Raw genomic sequence first — 22,992 nt, forward strand, 5'->3', positions numbered from 1 at the left:
AATCTCAATTTTATATGCAATTAATACAGATGGAAACGTTCAAACAATGATATTGAAAAAGAAAAGGCATTGACTTTGCTACTTTTTTATGATTCACACATTTAAATACTTGGGAAATTTCATTATTTTCCTTTACGTGCTCTTATCTTTTCGAAAAACAAATTAAAACTCAACAGTAATAGAAATACAGACAAAATTGATAACCTGCTGTGCATTTTTCCTTTTTCGTGCTAGAACTTTAAATTACTATTCTGGCACTGCTCCTTTCAGTAAAAACAAACGATTCTTCCACACAATGCCACAGCAGATTAACAAGGCCTTTTCTTAGGTAAAATATGTATTTACATCATTGTGCTGCTGTCGAATGGGCAGTCCCTCCTTAATAACTGACATCAAACACTGTTGCACTGCTATCATTGTTGCTTTCTGAACCCTTTCATATGAATAATTAACTACATTGAAGCAGAGACGGTGCTCTTCGTCTCTGCCTGTAATTACGTGTCTGTAAACAAAACACTGACAGGTCCTCATCTTGACCTGCAGTCGTTTTATATAACAGCGCAGAAGCAAAGCGTGCTGAGCTTTCACAAGAAGCTTTATTTGACATTTACAAGTAACACACACACTGAAACTTCACTGCTCCTTCAGACATTGACTTAGTGCCGCTCCCTTACTGTTACTGCATTACGTGGTTTGAAGAATGGCCTTTACCTTCTCTGCCCGGCCGAGCGGAGCGGAGCAGAGCCGGTGTCGACGGGTGTTTTGGAGTGGTGCTGAAAAACTGTCTGAAAGCGTGGAGGGAGCTAGACGAGTGGTTAAGGCTGAGAGCCTTCTAATGCGGGCGGCTCCACCTGAGAAGCTGAGGAGTGACGCCATCTTCCTGCTGACGCCAGGAGATGGTTTAAAGCCGTTTTAAGAGGTCTTAGTTTCAAGCAGATATAAAAAAGACAAAAAAGGGGTCAGAGAAGAGGACAATGTCTTCAGCAGACCTTGTGGTCAATTTGGCGTACACAACTCTTCAGAATAAGTGTGTGTGTGTGTGTGTTGGCAGCATAAAAGGTACAATCCAGAAGGTGTGAGAGCAGCATATGTACTGTATAGAGATATTCACACCACATACTACATTTAACAAAAGAAATCTACATGGTATAAAGTTCTATACCTTCATTTCCAGCCTCATTCGGACGTCATAACCTGCGTTACAGATGTGGCTGAAAATCACATTCAATATACAATCGTTTAAACACTAGAAGAAGTGAACATTGTGATGTTTGACGCCATAAATGTGCTTTTTGAATCAGGCCAAGCGGTAACATTAATCTCTGCAAATGTCCACAACAGCAGCTAAGAGAACAGTCAGTTACCATTAGAAACTCAGTAACTCACACTGATGAAAACTGTGAATCAAGCCAGTGTTTCCCAGTGATTACTCAAGCGTATCATTGCCAACTTCTAGGCCAAAGGCATTAACTGACAACAAAATACTTCAGACAAATCATCTCCAACCCGCAAAGATCAAACCTCCACTACAGTATGAATCACATAAACATTACAACTCTCAACAAAGTGATGCACCAGTGATTTTACAGAATGTAACGATTTTCTGCTAAATTACGTCCTCCAAACAAGGTCAGCGGAGTTGTTTTGTTTTATTCAGTTGTAGCATTGTGGAGATATTTGACAGTAAAAAGGTCTGTAAGCCTTTGAACGCATCTCTGTGCTCTGTCTTCTGCAGCTCAAAGGTAAATGGTTATGCATGCCACAGAAAAGCTAAATCTATTTTGGGATATCATCCCGCAACCTTTGAAATGTTGTGTACAGTCGTCTCCCATTGAAATGTACTCGGGGAAACACTGCTTCTGTTCTGTCAGAAGAGTTCTATAGAGCCATGATAGTTCATTCTACGCCCAACAACTTCAAAATGGCTCCTTGTGCAAAAACAATGTAAGTGACAGTTCTGATGAAATTTTCCGCAAAATAATCACATTTTGTTAAATTGCTGGTGTATCAATGCTGAGATTCCTTTTTTTCAATACTTACAAATCCACTGATAAGTACGACTTGACGATGTATTTTGTGGTTGATGTGGCATCACAGCCTAACAACAGTTCAAATCATGATGTAGATTCTGTGACATCTCTGTGCTGTAACGTACACAATCATCATTGTACTGATCTATTTTTCCACCAAATGTGGAGGAAAGTATAGTGCTTACTGTTGGCGCCTTGTACTTTTGCTTACAGAGGTAATACTTTGTCTGACATCAATGGTTGAGTCACAGCTGTGTTTACATGCTGACAGTATGCCAGGCTAGCGCTCCCAGCTGTCCTCCTACCCAGTACAGGGCAGCTCCCAAAGCTGCAGTGGCCGTCACAGCCAAGCTGGCCCTCAGCACGGCGCTGGGGGGTCTGCTGAAGCTGGCAGGGGCCATGCAGGCCAACATGGCCACAGTCACAGTCAGGGTGAACAAAATGGAGGCAAATGTGTTAATGGCCACTATCTGGCCAAATTTGGCAAAAGGCACAATAACACAGAAGAAGAGTGGGACTGTGGAGATCACCGTGGTGACAGCGCTGGACACTATGGCAACACCTACATGGTCCACTGCCTCCAGGGTCCGCCTCTGTCTCTTGGCTGGAGGCTCCTGCGAACAAAACACAGATTGATGTAATAAATCTGTCGTCTTTATTCATGAGCCTTCAGGGGCATTCACGCCTTATTAATCCCAAAATTGTTCTAATCTTCTGATTTGGCCACGGGATTCTGCAAACAGCAAACATGCTGTGCCGTTTTTTTCAAATCGCTCGCACTAATTGCCAAGTGAGAAAGAATTGTGGCTGTTCCGTACCAAGCTGTGACCAGGTGGAGAGGTCAAGGTCCCACTAGCGATCAGGAATCCCTCCACCAGGTGCAGACAGTAATCCACAGAGGATCCCACCAGTATAGATAAGGAAATGGCCTCCACCGCTCCCATCTCCCAGCCCAGCCAGTACATGACAGCCACCACCAGACAAATGACTCCTGCCAAAGGCCAAGAGCTTCTAATTACACACACAAGGATCCAAACCCAACCCTGACCGATTATCTTCAACGGCCTCGCAATTGTACATTCAGGAATTAGTTACGTTTAATCTGGTTAAGTATATATTCCGTTACTGCCCCCTGACTTCCAGAGCGGAATGTTCCATTTAATCCCTCACCTAGAATTGTTAGCAGTATTGGCAGCAGCAGAAGTGGATGTGCGGTAAACACGGACACAGCTCCCACACAGATGGCCAGAGACAACAGCAGACTCCAGAGGGCGCTCTCCACACCTACAGAAGGAGCAGAGAGGAATACATTATCTGAGATTTAAATGCTGAGTACCAAAAAAGCATATCTATTTGACATTCACACAGTTTCCCACTTGCCTATGATTTCCATAAAGATCTGTTTCCAGTGTTCACAGGTCTGGAAACCTCGCTGCAGAGCGGAGGACTGCGGGAGAGCGGCGAGTTGCTCCTGGACAAAGTTCTCCCACTGAAGGAAGTCTGAGTACGTCTGAAAGGAGGATTTCCCTTTGTATGTAGTCTTTGGAAAAGGAGAAACAGATTAAAAATGGTTCTGACTCGAGCAGCTCTAGGAGGCATTAAGATTAAAAGCAGAGAGATCAAAAGACTCACAGACTCAAAGGCCATGGACAGCCAGCGAACCTTGCCTCCATGCATTCCCACAGCGCCGTGAGACAGCTGCCCTGGCAGCAGGTTGGGTTCAGGGAGAGAGTGACACTCAGGGTGAAGCAACGGCAGCACTGAAGAGAGTTTGTTGCCTGAAGGGATGGGAAGAAAGTCAAGGATACGTCTTATTCTTAAGCTTTTCATGTTGCAATGTGTCTGTGTGTGTGTTACCTGAAGGCAAACACTGAGCTCCTCCTGGCTTCACCAGTTGCCTGTTTGCACTAATGGCTTTACAGATTTTGCAAAGATGCCCCATCTCCTGGAAAATATCAAAGTCTGGATCCAATATAATGCTGCCCTTTAGAGAGAATCATACACAACAACACCAACAGTCTGTCATTGAAACGTCAGGCTCTGAAGGGCTTCTATTCATGGCTGCTTCCTGACAGAGTTCACTCTCACCATGTCTCCGATCACGTGGTTGTCCTTACGTTCGGTTCGGTTGACTCCCAAGATTCCAAACACGACAAAAACCATCGCCCCCGTGTCAACCAGTGGACGCACCGCCGGCTGGCCACACACACCGCCGCTACACGGGTTGAAGCCGAATGTTTTGGATGAATGCGTCGCTTTAGCGGCCAAGGATGGATCTTTGAAGACGAAAGCACAGGAAAGTGACTCCACAGCACGCACTTGCTCAGTGTGAAAGCGTTAATCTGCCAATGGTGTCAAGTTAAGTCATTATTCATATCCTGTTTGCTTTTGCCTCAGTTTGCATGCGTTACCTAGACAACTCAAAAGGTAATTAGCAGATTTTTCTAAAACTTTGTAGGTAGTGAGCCAACGAACACGACAGCAGATTATGAAGTGGATCATCTTCATCATCGTCATCCTGTACATTACTTTCCGGTCCTAGACCACTAGAGTGTAGCGTTTACAGGACACTCTCACTGGATCTGGATTGACAGATATCATTCAGGTTACTATGGAGATGTTTTATGGAAATGGAAATGGATGTTATGCCAAGTTGGAGCGAGGATTGGAGGAGATTTGGGTTCTCCGGGGCGCATTCACACACATTCCTGCTCACCACTGAGAAGAGGAGTGTAAAAGGTTCCCTGGGTGGGTCTGGCAGGTCCAGATCCGATGCCACAGCCTGGCGGGTTGGCACACACTCGGCTGGGATGAGGTCTCAGCCGGTGCTGGGCAAAGTAGAGCTTCCTGAGAGGGGAAGGGAGAACTTGAGTCACATTTTAATCTGCTGCTAATTAGTGCTGTCGTGATTTCTCACTGATGCTTTTTCACCTGCTGTGCTGCTGCTGACACAACGAAACATAAAAAGAGAACTCTGACGTCCAACCGTGCTGGAGGTCACAGGAGTGGGTGGTGATCATCCAGCTGGGGTACGGGTGGTACGCATGGGACACACACACCGTCATCCGGGTGGTGTAATTGCTATAGGGTTGGTTATACACCTTTGGAGACATATCAAGAGTTGCTGACTGGGGCTGATTAGTGGCACATATCACTAAATATGAGACGAGTTATTACATGAGGGTGAGGTTGATTGTTCTCTCCCTCACCTGAAAGGATGACACCTCGTCACGCTCTGTGCTGCACAGCTTCCACGGCGAGGGAGCGCTGCCGTTAAGTGAGTAACAGTAAAGCGTTGTAGAGGCTCCGAGGTTCAGTTTGGAGATGTAAACTGTCATCAACGACCCTGATAGAAACAAAAGTGCAATACTCCAAAATTGTGGGATAAGCTTTACGTATACACTACATACAGTTCCATCTGTGGGATCATTTACCTGTTTTATTGGTGCTAGAATTTGGTTTTAGCGGCCTCTGGGGAAACACTGAGGTTGTAGTGCTCTGGGTGTGCTGATGTGCAGAAAACCTCAGTGCTGATGAAGCAGTGTGGGCAGGAGCGTTCAGAGGGTGAGGCTTCTCCATGAACACACCTGCAGGACGCAGGAAGCGTTTCACGGTTTAGTTCGTTCACAGGCGGAGGAGAGCGAGCGGTTTTGCCGCCGGCGACCGTCTTACCGGAGCACATGGGGCAGGAGATGCCTTGGCCGCTGAGGTTATTTCGGAGAGCCAGCAGAGTCTGGAGATTCGTATCGGGACGGAAAAGCAGGGGGGCGTGCGTGGCTGGTCTCAGAAAACAGCAGCAGCCAGCAGATAACAGCAGAACCAGAAGGAAGACACCTGGGCCAGGAGGAAGACAGTGAGAGGAGAGTCTGATGGAATAAAGAACTTCAGAGACAGTTTAGGAGCAAATAAAGACAGATCAATTAGAGACACACTTGAAAGGGTGCATGAATACTTCATGAGACGAGCTTGCTCTTCCTCTGACAGACTGAATACCCTTGGGGTGGCGACGATGGACTGTCTTGGATCTTTATAATTTGAGCCCTCGGGTTCCCCTAATGCGCAAATCATTTTAGATAAAGTACCGAGAGCCAGAAACCAAAAGATAGAATTTCCTCACAACTCTGTCTAAGGCTGTGCAGGCTTTGCTTGAGTATAATTGTCAATCATGAATCCAGCCTCAGCTTTGGGTGTCCTTTTTTCAAAAACAGTCAGGTTACCTAGAACAGCTTTGCGGTTTTGCACAGCTGGCTCTGCCACCAAGTGCTTCAGGGCCCATTGGAGATTGGTGCTCACCACACCCACATGTTGCTGCCCTGGAGGAGACGGAGGCGTCTCCACAGACAGGGACAGAATGGCCGCATCACTGTCTGTGTCACAGGAGCCTGGCAGAGACAAAGAGGAGATCTTAGATGTGCTTGGACAGCAACCTTTTTACAGCCTGGACTCATTCCCTTTTCTATTCTCTCCCTATCGCCAATTGGATACGGGCGAGATAATAATCTCACCTGGCTCCATCTCCACTGACAAAAGCGCCACATCATCATCCTCATCTGACAGTGGACTGTGGGTCGCCGACAGACCGGAAAACGACTTCCAACTGCAAAGGAAGGAGGCGGTTTAGGGAGCGAGGCGGCTGGAGAGGTCGTATCTCGCCCGTACCTCACATTCAAACCGCAACTCGCACATAAATAAGGAACTAACGTCTCACCAATTCCACCAGGTAGATTTATGAGGCTCCACACATCGAGTCCAGATACACAGAGCAGCTGGCATCAGAGCTGAAACCCACAGCCAGCAGCAGCTGACGATGAGGGCCATGAACAGGCCAAAGTCATGCACGGCTGGGATCTAAGTGTCGGGTAAATGAAGCAAAGTGTATAAGACCTTGAAACATTCAATTTGTGCTTATCGTGTGGAAATGTCTGTCTGCTGAGAGCGGCACTTTTATTCATCCGCGGGAGAGGAGTAATTTATACCCCATGTCCAAATCCTATTAACTGTTTCTCCTGCTATGATTACCTGGGAGAAGGTGTTGGCAGCATAGGCCGCTGCGGTGGTGAAGGAGGTGAGGAAAGTGGCTCGCCCGGCCGTCTTGATGGTGTAGATCATGCGCTCCTGAGGCTGAAGCAGATGAGACGCCTGTCTGAAGGTGCTGATGAACACAAACACGTCATCCACGCCTGAACAAAGGGGGAGGAAATGAGCGAGAGCTGGAACTTTCACGTACGTCAACGCAAACGCTGACAAAATGGAAATGGAAGCATGGGACTTTCCCGTACCGATCCCGATGATGACGAAGGCGGCAACTCCGTTCAGAATGCCGAGGTACCTCACACCGAACACAACGTGGTACAAGAAAAGAGCCATCAAGCAGCTCAGACCGATGCTTGTCAACCCGAAGAAAGTCAGAAACACTGCAGAGAGACACAAACACACAACGGGGGGAGTGTATCGTTCATTCCAACCGTCTGGCTTTGACAGATACTGAACACTGAGATCTGTTAATAGTGAAGCAAGTGGAGTAGTAAATAGGAAGCAGATATACTGTACCAGAAAAGGAGGTAAGGACATAGACGAGGACAGTAATGCAGGCCCCACTGATGACAGCCAGCATCATATCATTGTTGAACGTGTGTCTCACCTCATCGTCAAACAGCTCTGTTCCCCCGTACAGCACCTTCACCTGGCTGGAGCAAAAGGAGAAAAGGAGCACAGGGAACTTGACAACCTGATGAATCGTGACGTATCGATTTTCGAAGAGGCCGGTTCCAACTGCATCGATCTGAAAGCGTCGCTGCCCACATTAAAGCGCCCGCTCACCTGGTAGATTGCTTGGCGAGGATGTTGGCGTACTGCACCACAAAGTTTTTGAAGCGAGTCCTCTGCTCATCCGCTCGGTCCTGGAGGGAGTAGTAGGACGGGAGAGGAGCGCCGAAGTGGATCTCGCTACGCAGGAGAGAGGAGGAGAGGCGCTCGGGGGTGAGACTCTCATCCACGTACCAGTAGAACTGTGGGTGGGTGATGGCCAGACTCAGAGAACCTAGAGGGGAAATCAGCACTGTGAGGCAGACTGTTGAGAGGAGGAGGAGGAGGAGGGACACTGGACAAGACAAGAGAACTCACCCTGAATGTCAGCCAGGTCCGGGCCCATGCCGTCATAGTAGATCTTCCCTCCTCGTTCGCTGGGGAAGAGGTAAGACAGGAGCGAGCTGGGAGGGGAGCAGTAGGACGGCCCCAGAGGAAGATCTCTCAACACCTCCAGGGGCTTCCAGCAGAACTGATGGAACTGCGGGTGCTGCATGAGCAGGCGCTCCACGTGATGGATGGTCTGCAGACGCTCGGGGGTGAATATGTTGCGATCGCCGTCTCCTTGGGCCACAAACACCAGCTCGATCCTCCAGAGGGCCTGGCTCTGCAGGTAGTAATTGGGAGTAAACCTGCGCTTCCTAACGAGCGAAGAAGTGACATTTCTGTCCCCCGTTGACTCCTCTTCCTCCTTTGCTGTGTGATCTGCATGCTGGCCCAGTTTGCCCTCCCTCGCATCACACACTGTCCTTTTATCTCTGCTCACTGAGGCCTCTCTGGTCTGATCATACACTCTTTGTAAAGGCTCATTTAGAGATAAGGAGGGACTCATACCCTGGCTGTGTGTCTGGTTGAGTCCCTCTCGTCCTCGTCTACTGAGCCTCTCCAGCATAAGATCCCGCAAGGCTGTCGACTCGCTGTCATCTAAGTCTCGCCTACGCCTGTCCCAGGAACCCAGCTGAGTCTTCACAGCGATGGTGAGAGCATCAAAGCGCTCCGCAGAGAAGTGACTGTGAACCTCGAAGGCACTGTAGGAGAGGTCTATGTCCAGAGGGGGGCAGTAGAGGAACATGTAGGCAGACAGGGCACACGGCATCAGGACCACTATGCCTATAACCACTCCGCTGGCCCAGGGCTGCGTGTAAATCCACCCCACTGCCCTCCACAACCCACACACTCCAGCGTTCCAAGAGAAACAGCTTTGTCCCGCTGTGTGTGCCACTGCATCTTCTTCCTCCTGGTCCTCCTCCTCCTCCTCCTCCTCCTCCCCTCCTCCCCAGCTCGTCTGAAACAGCAGGGGCTCATCATCCACGTCCATACTGGCACCTGTGAGGAAGACATTCAGCACTTGATTGTCACTCAGGACAAATCATATGGGTAAAAAACGATGTCTGTACTTGTTGCAAGTGACATCCGACTTAATAAAAGGTGCAAGTAGTTAGAAAAGGGCAGCAAAGGAGGACACCGCTGTCTCAAAATGCTGTGGACACGGGGCTTCCACTCTCAGCTCAGAGGAATCATGTGGAAAATTGTGGAAAATAGATCTTCTTTCTAAGAAAACAGTCAGTTGAATTCTGGTTTAAGATGCTGATCACAGAGGCCCGGGGTTGACAAAGGCTAAAAGCTGTGATTTAATTCTTCTCTCTCTGTCAGCATGGGCAAACCATTATCTCTCAGAGAGTATCTAGCCGTGGCTTTATACATATCAGCAGTCGACCTTCCTTTCTGTTCTCTGCAGCAAATGAAATCATCACACTTGTCTAATTACTGACAAGACAGGAGATTAGGATATTAGACTTGTGGAATAAAAAGTGATACATCAACCTTCAACCTTCAGCTGAAAGTGTCAATAGGCGCAACCTTTGTTAATTTCTCTACACACAGGAAACAGAAGGTAGTTTGCATTCAAGTGGCACTAAACTTGCAAACTGCAGCAATTTATCTATTCTCTTAGAAGTGTAAGGTCAGTCAGGTAAGACAGTGAATCTTGAATATGAGGAGAAGAAAGCCGTGTTTAGCAATACGGCTGAAGTGAGCATTCATCACACAAAAAAAGACTTTACAAATGGTGTGGCTGAATCAATATCAGCACATATGATTAAGACCCTTAAAGTCAGAGAGTAGGGGAGCAAGTTCCCACTGAGACTAAACCCTGGACCAAATAATGACCTGGAAGGTTGCTGATTGATGGGAGTTTGGTGGGATAAACTTCATTTCATTGTATTGTTAAACCAGTATGGCCATTTGCAGTTTCGGTGTCCATAAAGTGAAAGTGTGGACTTGTGTTTTGGGGCAGGAGAGTCTTCTTATTGTTTTCCACTTCCACATAGAGGCATTTGCGTATAATTTAATTGTGCCCGATCCAGTTGTATGGAATAACTGGCCTATATAATCTTTCTTTTCCTAAGCACCAGTGCACCTTTGACTGGTACATCTGTGACACAGTGTGAACATGAACTTCTTTCTCCTTCAGAGGACAAATCCATTAACAGTGTAAGGAAGGTTACTTTCAAACTGTGACACGCTCCATTAGCGACTACCACGAGGCGTTGGAGTGAGTGTAGAATCCCATCCTGTGAGGTATCGGATTACATTAGGTTTAGATTATTTGGCTTCAGATATCGCTCAAATATAAAAGGAGATAATTTTTCCTCCAGCTGTAATTTAAACGATCATTCAAACCAGTTTCAAGTAATATGAGCAATTTTATAAAATTATGTCTAGTAACTGAAATGGAATACAGACAGCAATTTAGGTGATCAGAGCTCAGTAAATGAGGAATTCTCTCTCTCTCTCTCCCTCTCTCTCTCTCTCTCTCTCTCTCTCTCTCTCTCTCTCTCTCTCTCTCTCCCGCTTGAATCTGAGGTTCTGTCTCTAGAATGTGGGGAGATAAGCTCAGCCACATGAAGACAAAAAGGTGGAATGGAAAGAAGGAAAAGCAGACGGAGTAACTACAGAATCACACCAGCGAGCAGACAGACAGACAGGAATGCTGGGTGAGCACCTCAACATCTGTGAAGGAAATTATGCAGTCTCGCTGTTTAATATTCATGGAAATCCTAAATGAGGACGCTATCGGCATTATCTCCATAACTTCCACCGCATTTCTATTTCAACATCAAATAAAAGCTGATTGGTGGAGAGGACATCAAAGTCTGACAGTTCAAGGAACTCATCACAGACTGTGTGGCTCTCTGCAGCTCTCTGTGTTCCCTGCTAATATATTGTGTGCAGAGGACCTATCACAAACAGCTTGCAGGTACAAAGACAGAAAAAGCACCGGTGTGGAGCTTTTCCAATGTAACGTCTCCCTGACAGGCCTTAGGGACACACACATCCTTTTGTCTCTCTCTCTCTCTGTTGATGAAGCTGAGGCGCCGTCTCATCCAAGAACATCACACCTCGTGTACACTCATTATGAGCGGCGACGTGCAGCTGCAAAGCACACTAAGTGAAGCGCTCGGAATGACTTATGTGTTTACAAGCTGTCAGGACGGATCAACACTGGCATTTTTCTACAGTGATTGGGATTTCACAGCCAGTTTCAATCCTGGGCAGGTGTGAATTTAAAATGAAGGTTCATTTAGCAGCATTTTGCCAGAATGAAAGCTGTCTTCACATGGCTCAGGCGCCATGACTTAATCCTCATTAATAATGAGTCAAGCTCCTTGTCTGCAATGTGCTTTATGACTCAAAATGGATCATCAAAGCATTAAACTGTTAGATTTGAGGTTTCAAATGAATTATTAATTGTGCAAAATATGATTTTGCTCCTGTGACTCAACTGGGAACTTTCTGTGCCAGCTTTTTGTTATTTTTCTTATCAACAAATCCTGCAGAAGTGATCCTAATGTAGCAGCCAGCTGGTTGGACATGCCGCAGCTGTACCAGACTGGAGCGTTTGCTTGGTCCCATGTGTAGTGTTCAGCCAGCTGTGAACAGAAACCAAGGTGAAACTCCAGCAGAGCTCATTTTCCACCGACCTATTGGCATTTCTCCAATAACGAGGCGGTCAAGCTGGAGTGTCTGCGTTTTTACCCTCCGCTACACCTCCAATTGTGTTGTTGTGCCGCGTGACTCACCAGGTGTCAATCCCTCTTGTAGCTCAGCTGACAGCGCTAAGAATTCCCAGCATGCCGCGAGCCTGAACCCCCTCACCTGTAATCATCTCTCAACATCTCTCTCACCCCTTCTCTCCCTCCCTCTCCCTCCCTCGTCTTGATTTTCCCACCACAATCTTGGAGCCTTTCCCTGCATCGGCATGTGTCTAACAAAGGTGAGAGATTTGTAACCTTCATTGCTGACAGCAGCTAAAAATAGCCCCTCGCCCCCTTCACCCCCTTCACCCCCTCTACCCCAACCATGCTCAGTTTATCTTCACTTCATCTCATCCGATATGGGTATCACACATTCCTCCTGCATGGTGTCCACTCACCCAGCACACCGCCTTGTTTAAAGGGACATTAATTCCCGCATCAGTACCATGAGTACGTTCATTATGCACCAGCAGTGTGTTTGTAAAGGGTGTGAATTCATTTATGTACACACACCAGATCCAAGGTGCACGGTTCAACTCATACCTATATCATCCCTTCACACCTAACGATTAAGTGCTGATTTTAAAATGTGTAATGTGTAATTTGTAACACATAGCCGCGATGAGGAGAAGCACAAAGCTCTACGCACTGTGTGGAGCATCCTGGGATGCATTTCTCTCAGAAATAAAATGGAATAAATCAGCATCACACCACGTTAAAGGTAGAGGAAGAACACAGAAACGTGAAATCAAGTCTCCAAACTTCTCATCTTTGGTGTTTCTCTGATGAACAAAGCAGCGTGTGTGATTTCTTACTCCTTTAGTCTTTTCTTTAAACCATTGCTTGACTTGCAGTTGCATTGTGTAGAGAAGTGCTCTAAGCGGGCTGCTCACACTGGTGCACAAGTTCAGCGGTAAATACCGCAGAAACAAGTGCATCCGTATTAAAGCGTTTATGAGAAGTCTTACCTGTGGCTGACGAGGTGACGATCACAGGTGAAAGTGTTCAGGCCTTCTGACTCCGCGGCTGATGGGCTAAACTTGGGCTCTGCGTGCTCATCTTCCTCCCGCTCCGGCGTGACAGATATTCATTTACTGATTTATTGCCATAGTTAATAACTCATCAAAGGAGACGCGCCCGGATGAGGGAGGGGGCAAAGAAAAAAGCCCACCGCACAAAAGAAAACGCCGCTCCACCCCAATTCTGCGCGACACAATTAATGTGAGCGGTTAATAACGTGATGTTTTCCTGTCCTTTCACGCGCCCCGGTCCACCCTCTCGCCCTCCCTCCTCTCTTACCCGGTTGTCCAGGCGACAGAGTCAGTGAGAGGCATCTCTCTCTCTCTCTCTCTCTCTCTCTCTCTCTCTCTCTCTCTCTCTCTCTCTCTCTCTCTCTCTCTCTCTCTCTCTCTCTCTCTCTCTCTCTCTCTCTCTCTCTCTCTCTCTCTCTCTCTCTCTCTCTCTCTCTCTGCTTTGTTCGAGCCCCTGCTCTTGTGACTGGCTCACCGGCGGGGGGGTGGGGGGGCAAAACCATCCGCATGCGCGACGGAGGAAGGTGAAGGAGCCTGGAGGGATTTTTTTCTATCTTTTGGCTTGGGTCTGTTTGTTTGTCCTTCATTCAACTGCTTACACATGACCAAAGTGAGGCGGCACGTCTTAAAATTGCAGCAATCCTCCCCTCCCATCATGCCAGAGTTGGTATGGTCGAGTTTGGGCTCTGCTGGTGGGGAGGTGGCGGTGGTGCGCGCGCGCGTGTGTGCGCGTGAATAAAAGGGTGATCAAAATAACTGGCTACAGTGGGAGACAAAGTGGAGCCAATTTAAACCTATCAACTAAAATGGCAGTTTATAACGTTGTGGTTAATTTTCATTTTCAACCACGGTGCTTTGGTGTCATTTGTTGCTGTTGCATGCAGATGTGTGTGTGTGTTTTGAGATGCAGCAGAACGAAATAAGATTGGTTTGTAAAAGAAATCAGTGATAAGTGTCATGGCTTTGGATTTGTTGCAGTGGTAGAAAACGATTTCAGTCTGAGTCTCCAGCTTCAGGTGTGTGGATGAATAGTGCCCCGCGCTCACTCTCATCTAACATTAATGACCACCCATCTACTTTACTGCCCTCCACTTAAACACAGCCACATCCAACTCATCCGTCTCCTCACTCCTCGGCCTGGTACAGCCAACCATCCATCATCCAACATTCACATCCTCTCTGGCTCTGTTGGTATGTTTGGCACGTTTTTGTACGGTTGACAAGGAAAAAGAAATCAAAATAAAATAGAGTTTTGGTTCTTGTGTGCTGTGAGTCTCGCAGCCTTGGCAGCCTTTGGAGCATTTTGTCTTTGTCCTGTTCCGGTGGCTGCGACAGACTCATCTAACAGACTTTTCCTTTCACTTGGGATCAATAAAGGAAAACAGAGTGAGTCCAAACGCATCCATTATCACGGCTCTGCAGGAGAGCAGGAATCGTAACGATCGACTGGAAACTGGTAATATTGTAGGTGCTGTTGTCAATAAATATCACCCCAAACAGACCACAGTGTGTCTTTTTGTTGAGATTTAATAATCCCTCACATCTCCACAGACTTCATTCATTGAACACGTGTCACAAATATTGGCAGGCAAGAACTTCCAGGCAGTTTGACGCATGATATAACACATTTAAATAATACAAAATGCACATAAAGCACACAGTCAGTCAATCACATGTCCACACATGCATTCTAGTACTCACACATGCAAAACACACAGAAGGACGCGGGCTGAATGTAGGCTGCACTCGCTCAGAGTCACACTTAATGGCGGTGCTGTCTTCTTGAACAAACCTCATTCGTTTTACAACACTCCTGGCTATGGGAACAAATTCACATATAATTGCTACAGCGGTTTGGTGCTGGTGGGGTGGGGGGAGGGGGGAGGGGGGGATCTGCTTTAACAAGAACAAATGGAAAAAATGGGGGAAGGGGGGGGGGGGTCTGTGATAGGACACATCAAGCAATATTTCACTATTCAATAACTACTGGCACAGGAGCGAGAGAAAACTGAAAGTGTAACAAGTTTTGCAGTTCATAAGGGGACTGAAACTGACAGCAGGAGTGTTTGGGGGGGGGGATGTGACAGCGTGCATGCAGGAGATCGATTCGTTGTTACTCTCTCAGCTCGAGGGTGAGATTATGTCTCCACGGTTGGTCGTGCTGATATTTGGGGGGGGGATTACAGCTGCTGTCTGCGCCCCGTGGACAGCACAGGTGGATGTCACACATGGTAATCAATGCACCAGTGTGTCAGTTTAGTAAGCAGCAGGTAACAAAACAGTTCAGCCCTGCCATCTTTATCTATACATCAATAGTGTCTCTTTATATATAAGTGGAACTCATCTATGCACAATATTTATTGACTTATTTAATCATATCTTTTGCGTAGTAAATATATATAAACAGCTCAACACTCAGTAGGGATCAAAGAGGATTCTGTTATTCAGTTAGGACAATTTCGGGCTGAAAACTAGAAATTCAGTGCAGCGATGGGAAATAAATATGTAATCACATGTAAACACGACTCTGAACTGAAAAGAACCTGATGCTGAGTATGGCTAGAGAAGTGCAAAAACAAATCCAAGTTTATCAGATGCTCTCTACACAAATTTCCATGGTTACTCTCCTCAGTGTTGCATTGCAGTCTGCATTAATTCAGCTGCGTTTTCAGCATCATCTCCAGCGGAATGTCGCTCCTCCAATTAAAGCGGAATGTATTCACACAAAACACACTATATGTTTAGCACCGTCTAAAATGGCTGACTCGCCGAAATAACAGGAATGCAAAATGCGACGCAATATTTGATCTGCAAAACACTCAAAAAACTTCAATGCTCCACTTTGAGGTTTACATTTAAGATTAACAGACGCAATTGTTTGACACATCAAAACATTGTGTCTGCCAAGACAAAAAGACTTTGTTCATTGTGTTCACCTCTGTATCTTTCACATGGCGTCCTTGGCTGTTCCCTGTCTGAGTGGGTGTTGCTTCTCCACTCTACACATGTTCACAGTCAGGAGTCATTAGGTCCATGAGGAAAGAGCGGTACGGCAATACCACACAAACACACACACGGACAACTGTAAACGCACATACACCCTCATTATCTGGAAACTGATTGTTAGTTTCCTCTGGCTACCACAGATGAGTCTCACGGATCTCACAGATGATGTTACTTGCTTTTTTCAGTGCCTGGAAGCAAAAGAAATGAGAGGGTAGTCAAAGTACTCTGCACTGTGAGATTGGTGATAGAACAAAATGAGAAAGGGCTTACTAATGTTTACACACTGAAGCTATTCGGAGAACAAAAGCATCAGGCAATCTTACCTCGAGCATTTGTGCCACCTCGGTCCTCTGCTGCGCCGTGTCCTGCGACTCAATGAGCAGCTCCTCCAGCAGCGGCTGTTTGTAAAGCTGGCCGACCAGCTCGCTCTGCAGATGTTCCTTCACAAAGTTCACCAGGAAGTGCATCACCGTCTTGGGCACGCTGGACACACACACACACAAACACACACACACACACACACACACACACACACACACAGACGGGCAGAGAGGAAGGTTAAGACAATCAGCATCCATAACATCCACTGAGCTCAGCAGCAGGAAATGGAGGGAGAAGACACCCTCAGGCATCCTGGGCTGGTTCCAGTTCAGACCTGTCCTGGATGCTTTTGCGCACGATGAGGAAGTAACACTTGATCAGGCGTTGGATGACCTCACAATCCCTCTGCTCCCTCGTGCTGAGCTTTCGGGATACGGGTACCGCCTGGCAAAATAAAAAGGGAGCAAGTAAAATGTTGATAGGTAGCAATGAATTCAGCGCTAAGTGCTTTGTCCCACTACAAATCCCACTGCTCACTGTGTCGAGGAGGTTAATGGCCTGGCCTTTGCTGGGGCTGCCAAAGACTGCAGCTTGGGCTTTCTCATCCGCAACCTTCTCGTTCTTCCAGCGATTTCCTCCATCGAGGGCCTCTGTCTGACGATGGGAAAACAGAGGAAGTCAGCGGGGTCAAAGCAATTTTGGGGTAAGCCTGGAACTCTACCTCTTTACCTAAAAAGAACTGCTTCATATGCGGACGGTGAAGATTAAAGCCTCGCAGAATCCCAATTGTTTCCGTTAATGTAATCACAGTATGCTGCGTGATAAGTGTGAGTACCTGTTGGCTGTTGACAGATGCTGAGACTTGCGCTGCATCTGTGAAATCTGGATGCTTGGTGTTGACGTAGGCGAGCTCTATTGCTACTAAATTGTGCACCTGAAATAGAAGAGGGATGGGAAAAAAAACAGATCAATAAAAGCACCTGGGCTTTGGTTGTAAATGAGTGTGAAAAATAATCTTGGCTGAAGCTGTGGATTACCATTTCATTAGTAACTGGCAAGCGTTTCCTCAGTAATCCTGTGACGACTTCAACAATGGAATCGTGCAGCTTTGGGAATCGCAGAAGCTCCTTGCAAACCAAATAATGCATTTTCCTTTAACCCGGTGCTGTGATAATTAATGTGACACTGAAGGAATCTGTGAAGCTGAATATTCTGCGGCCCCCAAACCTGCGTGCTGTATGAGGAGCAGTGCTGGATGATCCTCTGGAGCTCCTCGTGCACCAGCTCCACACAGCGCAGACTCGGCTCCTCCAGTCTCTTAATTTGCCGCTTCACCAGTAGCTCGAAAGACACCTCAGGCACAAAAAGAGCTGGCCGAGGACCCTGTGGGAACACACACACACACACGTACACATCAAAACACGCAAACACACAGCAGCTCCACAATTTGCTCATTCTGCACCCCCCACCCCACTATAGAGAGAACTTGACAAGAATCTTTATTAAAGAAATTACAGTCGGAGCAAGAGACGCATACCGTGGCGTTGCGGATGGCAGTGAGGATGTCGAGGTCCGTCAGCCCTCCCAGGGGATCGATGGATTGTAGCGTGCGGCCAAAGGTCTCATGGAATATGTAACACATCCGAGCACCCCCACAACTGCAAGAAAGAGAGAGGTTGTGTGTAGTTGTGGCACCTACGGCCGGTTTCTCTGTGAAATGCCGGGTGTCAGCAATGTTAATTATACCAAAATTAAATGCAGTCGACCAAAAAGGGTCAATATTTGCTTGCTACAGATTTACATGAATTAATAGTCTGGTGGTATGAGAGCTGGGAACATGACGGTGCCAAGAACAGAGATGCTTCAATTTACAATTCTATTACCCCAAGGATATTAACCTCATGACAATAGGCTGCGCACCAATGTCAGAAAGAATCATCAGATCTGTCGTGAAAAATGCAAAGTTATACATTCTAACACTCTGGAAAGAAATGATGGAGTTCAAGGATCAGTTGAGGTAAACAGCTGACACTGCTATGGTCAAACTCACAGCTCTGTGGTCTGGATGTGCCTGGCTGTTCCCTCAATGGTGTTGCAGTAATCGCTGGCAAACTTAGTGACGATCTGCAGCAGGGTAGCGCTGTGATCCTCCACCGGCTGGCCGTAGCCCTTGAGTTGAGCCTGGTACTGAGAGCTCAGCACGGTCACTCGGGTCTTAAGATCGGGCAGGCAGTCCCGGATGTGATGCATGAGCAGCCTGCTGAGAGTTTTGGCGAGGTAGCGCGAGCCGCAGCGGGAGACCAGCGAGGGGTAGTGGCGCTGCAGGAAGGCCTGTTCATCCCGCGTGGAGTCCTCCAGGCTCTTCTGGGTGTTGATGTCATGCTGGCTCCTAGAAAAGACCACAAGTGGAGAGAGGGAGAGAGGGAGTACACGTCTGTCAGAGGAAGGAGGACTTTGATGTTACCTTGCGCTCTGTATGGTCAGAAGGATTATTATTGGTAACGCAAACCTGTTAACCACCCCGATAATGCCGAGCCTGACTGGAATGACTCGACCCAGGAGGACCTCCAGAGCATCGGTCCCAGCGTCCATCAGGTCCAGCTTACTGACGACAAGGAGTGTTCTACGACCTGACAGACGCACAAAGGGCAGAGGTCGGCAAGAAATCATGACAGCAGAGAAAAAGGAAACGGATCTCTGTCAGGATCAAACTGAGTTCAGAGGTGAAGACCTTAACACAATCACATGACTAAAAGCATCGCAGCCTTACAGCTCAGCTCCCCGACACATATCGACCTCCTTCATTTTCATTGTTTCATTTCATTGAAAATCAAAATTCTTTCAAGGATTAATCAATGAATCAAATCCTGGTGTTTGTAATGTTTCATGTGCACCGTGACAGCTCCATTCATTTTCTCAGCTGCTACTAACCATCATGATTACGGTAACAGGCAGACTAAATTGGCTGAAATAAGTATCTGTGTACAGCGTATCATCCTTCAAACGTGAAATGTAATTATTTCTAATGCATTTTCACTTGAAACATGTAGGGCAATTAGCAGGGATGGAGAGGAAACAAAATTTTATGAAACCGCAGAGAAGAATAAGCCCGTGTTCAAAATGTCTTACCATCTGGATCAACCTCTCGAGCCAATTTCAGTGCATCAGATGTAGCCAAGTCAGAGTTGGCTGGGGACACGGAGAGGATGAGGGAGTTGGGGTTGGAGATGAAGGACAAGATCATCTCTTGCACTTGAGCTTCGATATCTTCTGGCTGGTCGCCAACAGGGACCTGAGGCAGCAACAATGGTTTCTGTACACGCAGCACTAATGAGGTGCAACTGTGAACACCTAATGATTGCAGATCTGTCTAATAGTTCATTTGCTTAGGTGAACCAAAATAGAATCCTCGTTGTGCGGGTGAACATTCTGTACCTTGGTAATTCCCGGTAAATCAACCAGAGAGAGATTCAGAACCCTGGGAGAGAAGATCTTCAGATAGATTGGCTCAGCGCTGATTCCCTGGAGGGTTTTAAGAGGTGAAGAACTGAGAGAATGAGCTCAACTTCAGATATCATTATGTTTTCATCACTGCTCCTTCCTCCCCACCTTGTTATCTCCTGAACTGCGCTCGGTTTCTGCTTCAATTTCCCGTCGAATTTCCAGAAAATCTGTGAAGATCTTAAAGAAAAAAAAAAAAGAAAAGCAGACATAATGTTGCGTCACCTTGAAAGCTTTACATAATGCATTAGAGAGGCAGGAAGGCACAGCACCTGAAGCTTCACATTAAAGTACCTGGTTCTTGCAGTGCAGAAATGTGCCCCATTCTTCAGCTTTGATACCTGAATAAACACAGCAGTGAGTGTTAGATCCTTTTATTTGGGTTATTGCTTTAAAATATTTAATAGAAGAAGCAAAATATGGTTCAAGGGAGAAACATTCTGAAATGATTTCATGCAGAAAAGAAGAACGGGTTTGATCAGGCTGCACAGCGGAGGAGAACAAACAGCGCAGAAGGAAGAAATTGGGTGAATAAAGCAAGACAAGTCAATGCAGAGTGACTATACAGAGACCTGGGAAGCTGTTTTGGGCATTTTGATTAACCGCAATTCCTGAAAAAAGCAGTGGAGAAGAAGAAAGACGGCATGTTTAGAGAGGAAAGACCAAGGTTGGAGCAAGACAAGTGAATCTAAATGACAGAAGCCAGGCTCGTAAGGAAGAAACCCTCCTAGTGACTATAGTATTTCTGACAGATGCTGCTTATGAATCTTCAATGCCTCTGTCTGCTTCAGGAGAATAACAATGAATATATTTAAATACCATTCTCTGTTTTAAGCCTCTCTTGCAGAGGAGCCACATTAACAAGCTGCAACACCAGGGGTCGTCTTGTAACTATTCCTGATCCCCGAGGTAAGAAATCCCGTCCGACCAGGCTCTCCAGCACAGAGCTCTTCCCGCTGCTCTGTTAGAACGGATAACACAGGAATGTTCAGCAACAGCGCTTATACAATTGTGTGCAGAGTTTAGACCATCAAGGTTGTTTTTATGCCTCATAGACATATTTTGCAGTGCAGGTTAATAGTATTTGCAGTATTTTCCAAAATAACTGCTGACATATTAAGACACCAGGGGCCATATTCACAAAACATCTTAAGGCCGATAGTAGCGCCTGTCTGGCACCTGGAATTATGAGCATGTCAGCACTAAAGTTAAGAGGTTATGTTCTTGGTCTAAGAGTAATTCACAAATCACTCTAACACTAAAAGTCGGAAACAGCTCCTAAGTCGGAAACATTAGAGGTGGTGCAGAGGACGGATAGATCACTTAGTCACTGGTCATACTGCACCCTGAAAGTGGCTGCATACAGCACTGACATTGACCTCTCAAAGATTCCATAGCTTGAAAAATAACAGGATTTCCAGAGGAGCAAAGCCTGTTATAAAACGCTGACGTGTTGAAGGTTGAATTAGACGCTACATCACCTGAACACACCCTCTAGATTTACACCAGATAGACAAAGAAACAAAAGCGATAAAAAACAACTTGTATCATTAATAATAAGCTCACAATTTCTCACACTGATGAATAAGAGACAACATTATCTCTTCTTTTTCTATGTTGACTTTTTGACTCAAACCTTAATTCTGAGGGTGCGATTGTTCCGTCCCCCTGCTTTCAATTAAGGAAATCATTAAGCTTAGTTACTGCTTCCACAAAAGTCTCTTAGTGGGGATAAAAAAAGAAATCCATAAGCTCAAAGCTCAAAGCTGTGCAGCGCCACTTCTAACAAAATCCAGAAATTTACAACACATGACTCACTTGTTGACACTTTTATGATCTTTACATTGGCTACTAGTTTTAGGATCAGATTTAAAATTTTATTCATGACTTTTCTTACACTGTGGCTTTGCCCCCCCGGAAATATATGTGATTTACTATATTCCGACCCACTTGTAAGTGCCCCCTGCAAATCAGCAAGTCAACTCAAACATAAAACATGACAGCCTCCATAGCATCCCTACACTGCTTAATGCTTTTTACTCTCAGTTGTTGTGTGAATTGCTCTTTTATTGAAATTTAGGACTCCTCTCGGACAGATAAGATGCATTGTGAATACGGCTCCATTCTTCCATCAGAGGCCATGCAGATTGTTCCGCTTCACCCTTTTACAGCAGCCATTGCAAAGCTGGTGGTAAAGTTAATGGTCTACTTTTTAAACAAACAAGTGCGTCAAATAGCTACTTTATCAGGTTTCTGCGATTATTATTTCTGATGTTTGTTGTTTCACTGACCTGAGATCCAACCACCACTATCTGAGGCAGCTGTATGACCTCTGCTCCCACTGTGAGGAAGACCTCCTGCAGCCGGTTGATGGTGGGAATCAGAGTGTCCATCCTGCTACTGTGACAGCGCGAAGTGACTAAAGGGGAAGTGAAATTTAGAAAAGAGAAGCGAATAAACAGGAAGAACTTTCAAGTCGATGCATAGAAAAGCAACTGAAACAGAATCAGATTTACAAATATCTCTGGGAAATTAAGTTCACAAGGTTCTAAAAGGAGAAAATACCCGGTAAATTATTTTACACTCGCCCACAAGTGAAACAAAATACGAGTTCAATCAGAAAGTGCTGGAGTTGTTTTCCTGTTTCGCTCAAAGGAAAAGTGGTCCTGATGAGAGGGAGGAACGTTGACGCCCAGGATGGAGTCAAGCCAACGCTATCAAGCATCCGGATCGATTACGACCCTATCGATACATTTCAAAATTTCAAAATATGTTCTCGGTTGTCGCTGCACGGATGTAACAGATGCAAGACATATCGCAACGAATGAGGCAGAGAGGCGCGCAATAACAGCCGCTAGCTGAAGCTAACGGTACTGGGAAGCAGGAAGTGAGGGATGTGCTATCGTGAGGCTAATGCTAACTTAGCTGTCAAAACAACCGAAGCTATCGTCTTATCTTACCGATGTATGACTAAAATGTTCCACGAAATCCAGCGCGACAACGCGTCATAATGTAGGAAAAACGAGGGTCAATTACGACGCATTTTAATCCAAATGTTGTCCGATGTAGCGGCACTAGATAAGGGGGCGGCGTTCCGGTTGCTCCCTTCAACCTGATTGGTCCAAAATGTGAGGCACGCCCTTGCTCACAGCTGATTGGCAAACATCCTGCATTCTGCCCTTTAAGCCCGCCTTATTTATCCCTCCCACTCACAAACCCCAGCCTTATTTTTAGGCATCTATTCCATTTTCATTTGATAAG

General features: G+C 46.3%; 2 protein-coding genes across 3 annotated transcripts; both read right to left on the reverse strand.

Moving 5' to 3' along the window:
* Nucleotides 1-2,287: 2,287 nt before the first annotated feature.
* On the reverse strand, nucleotides 2,288-9,153 carry disp3 (dispatched RND transporter family member 3). The gene is made up of 20 exons (XM_076151103.1): nucleotides 8,154-9,153; nucleotides 7,851-8,070; nucleotides 7,581-7,717; nucleotides 7,310-7,444; nucleotides 7,050-7,210; nucleotides 6,739-6,878; nucleotides 6,536-6,627; nucleotides 6,248-6,412; nucleotides 5,703-5,864; nucleotides 5,465-5,617; nucleotides 5,240-5,376; nucleotides 4,962-5,131; nucleotides 4,747-4,877; nucleotides 4,119-4,306; nucleotides 3,888-4,014; nucleotides 3,663-3,808; nucleotides 3,411-3,570; nucleotides 3,201-3,314; nucleotides 2,849-3,021; nucleotides 2,288-2,644 (listed from the first exon to the last, which is right to left on the reverse strand). The coding sequence occupies exons 1-20, from the start codon at nucleotides 9,151-9,153 to the stop codon at nucleotides 2,288-2,290; spliced, it is 4,068 nt and encodes a 1,355-aa protein (XP_076007218.1).
* A 5,259-nt stretch (nucleotides 9,154-14,412) lies between these two features.
* LOC143001176 (dynamin-1-like protein) lies at nucleotides 14,413-22,842 on the reverse strand. 2 transcript variants are annotated; one of them, XM_076150637.1, is made up of 17 exons: nucleotides 22,692-22,842; nucleotides 22,023-22,150; nucleotides 20,551-20,692; nucleotides 20,026-20,072; nucleotides 19,840-19,911; nucleotides 19,666-19,752; nucleotides 19,360-19,522; nucleotides 18,740-18,860; nucleotides 18,281-18,619; nucleotides 17,768-17,888; nucleotides 17,458-17,613; nucleotides 17,268-17,357; nucleotides 17,066-17,164; nucleotides 16,768-16,884; nucleotides 16,565-16,674; nucleotides 16,233-16,392; nucleotides 14,413-16,097 (listed from the first exon to the last, which is right to left on the reverse strand). In XM_076150637.1, the coding sequence occupies exons 2-17, from the start codon at nucleotides 22,122-22,124 to the stop codon at nucleotides 16,041-16,043; spliced, it is 1,983 nt and encodes a 660-aa protein (XP_076006752.1). In that variant the 5' UTR covers nucleotides 22,125-22,150; nucleotides 22,692-22,842; the 3' UTR covers nucleotides 14,413-16,040. The 2 variants fall into 2 exon arrangements, with proteins under 2 accessions (XP_076006752.1, XP_076006753.1); XM_076150638.1 differs by having other exon boundaries at nucleotides 22,297-22,842.
* Between the last annotated feature and the right edge of the window lie 150 nt (nucleotides 22,843-22,992).

Source organism: Genypterus blacodes, unplaced genomic scaffold, assembly GCF_046128005.1.
Source record: "Genypterus blacodes isolate CSIRO-AG114 ecotype Tasmania unplaced genomic scaffold, CSIRO-AGI_Gbla_v1 ptg000053l_1, whole genome shotgun sequence".
Lineage (NCBI taxonomy): Eukaryota > Metazoa > Chordata > Actinopteri > Ophidiiformes > Ophidiidae > Genypterus > Genypterus blacodes.

Coding starts and splice junctions, on each gene's coding strand:
- LOC143001176 (XM_076150637.1), bottom strand. CDS start 22,124: ATGGACACTCTGATTCCCACCATCAACCGGCTGCAGGAGGTCTTCCTC. Junction 19,912..20,025: donor TTCTGCACTGCAAGAACCAG/GTACTTTAATGT, acceptor TTTTTCTTTAAG/ATCTTCACAGATTTTCTGGA. Junction 17,358..17,457: donor GCTCCTCATACAGCACGCAG/GTTTGGGGGCCG, acceptor TTGGTTTGCAAG/GAGCTTCTGCGATTCCCAAA.
- disp3 (XM_076151103.1), bottom strand. CDS start 9,153: ATGGACGTGGATGATGAGCCCCTGCTGTTTCAGACGAGCTGGGGAGGA. Junction 8,071..8,153: donor GGACCTGGCTGACATTCAGG/GTGAGTTCTCTT, acceptor TTTCCCCTCTAG/GTTCTCTGAGTCTGGCCATC. Junction 6,413..6,535: donor GTCAGTGGAGATGGAGCCAG/GTGAGATTATTA, acceptor TGTCTCTGCCAG/GCTCCTGTGACACAGACAGT.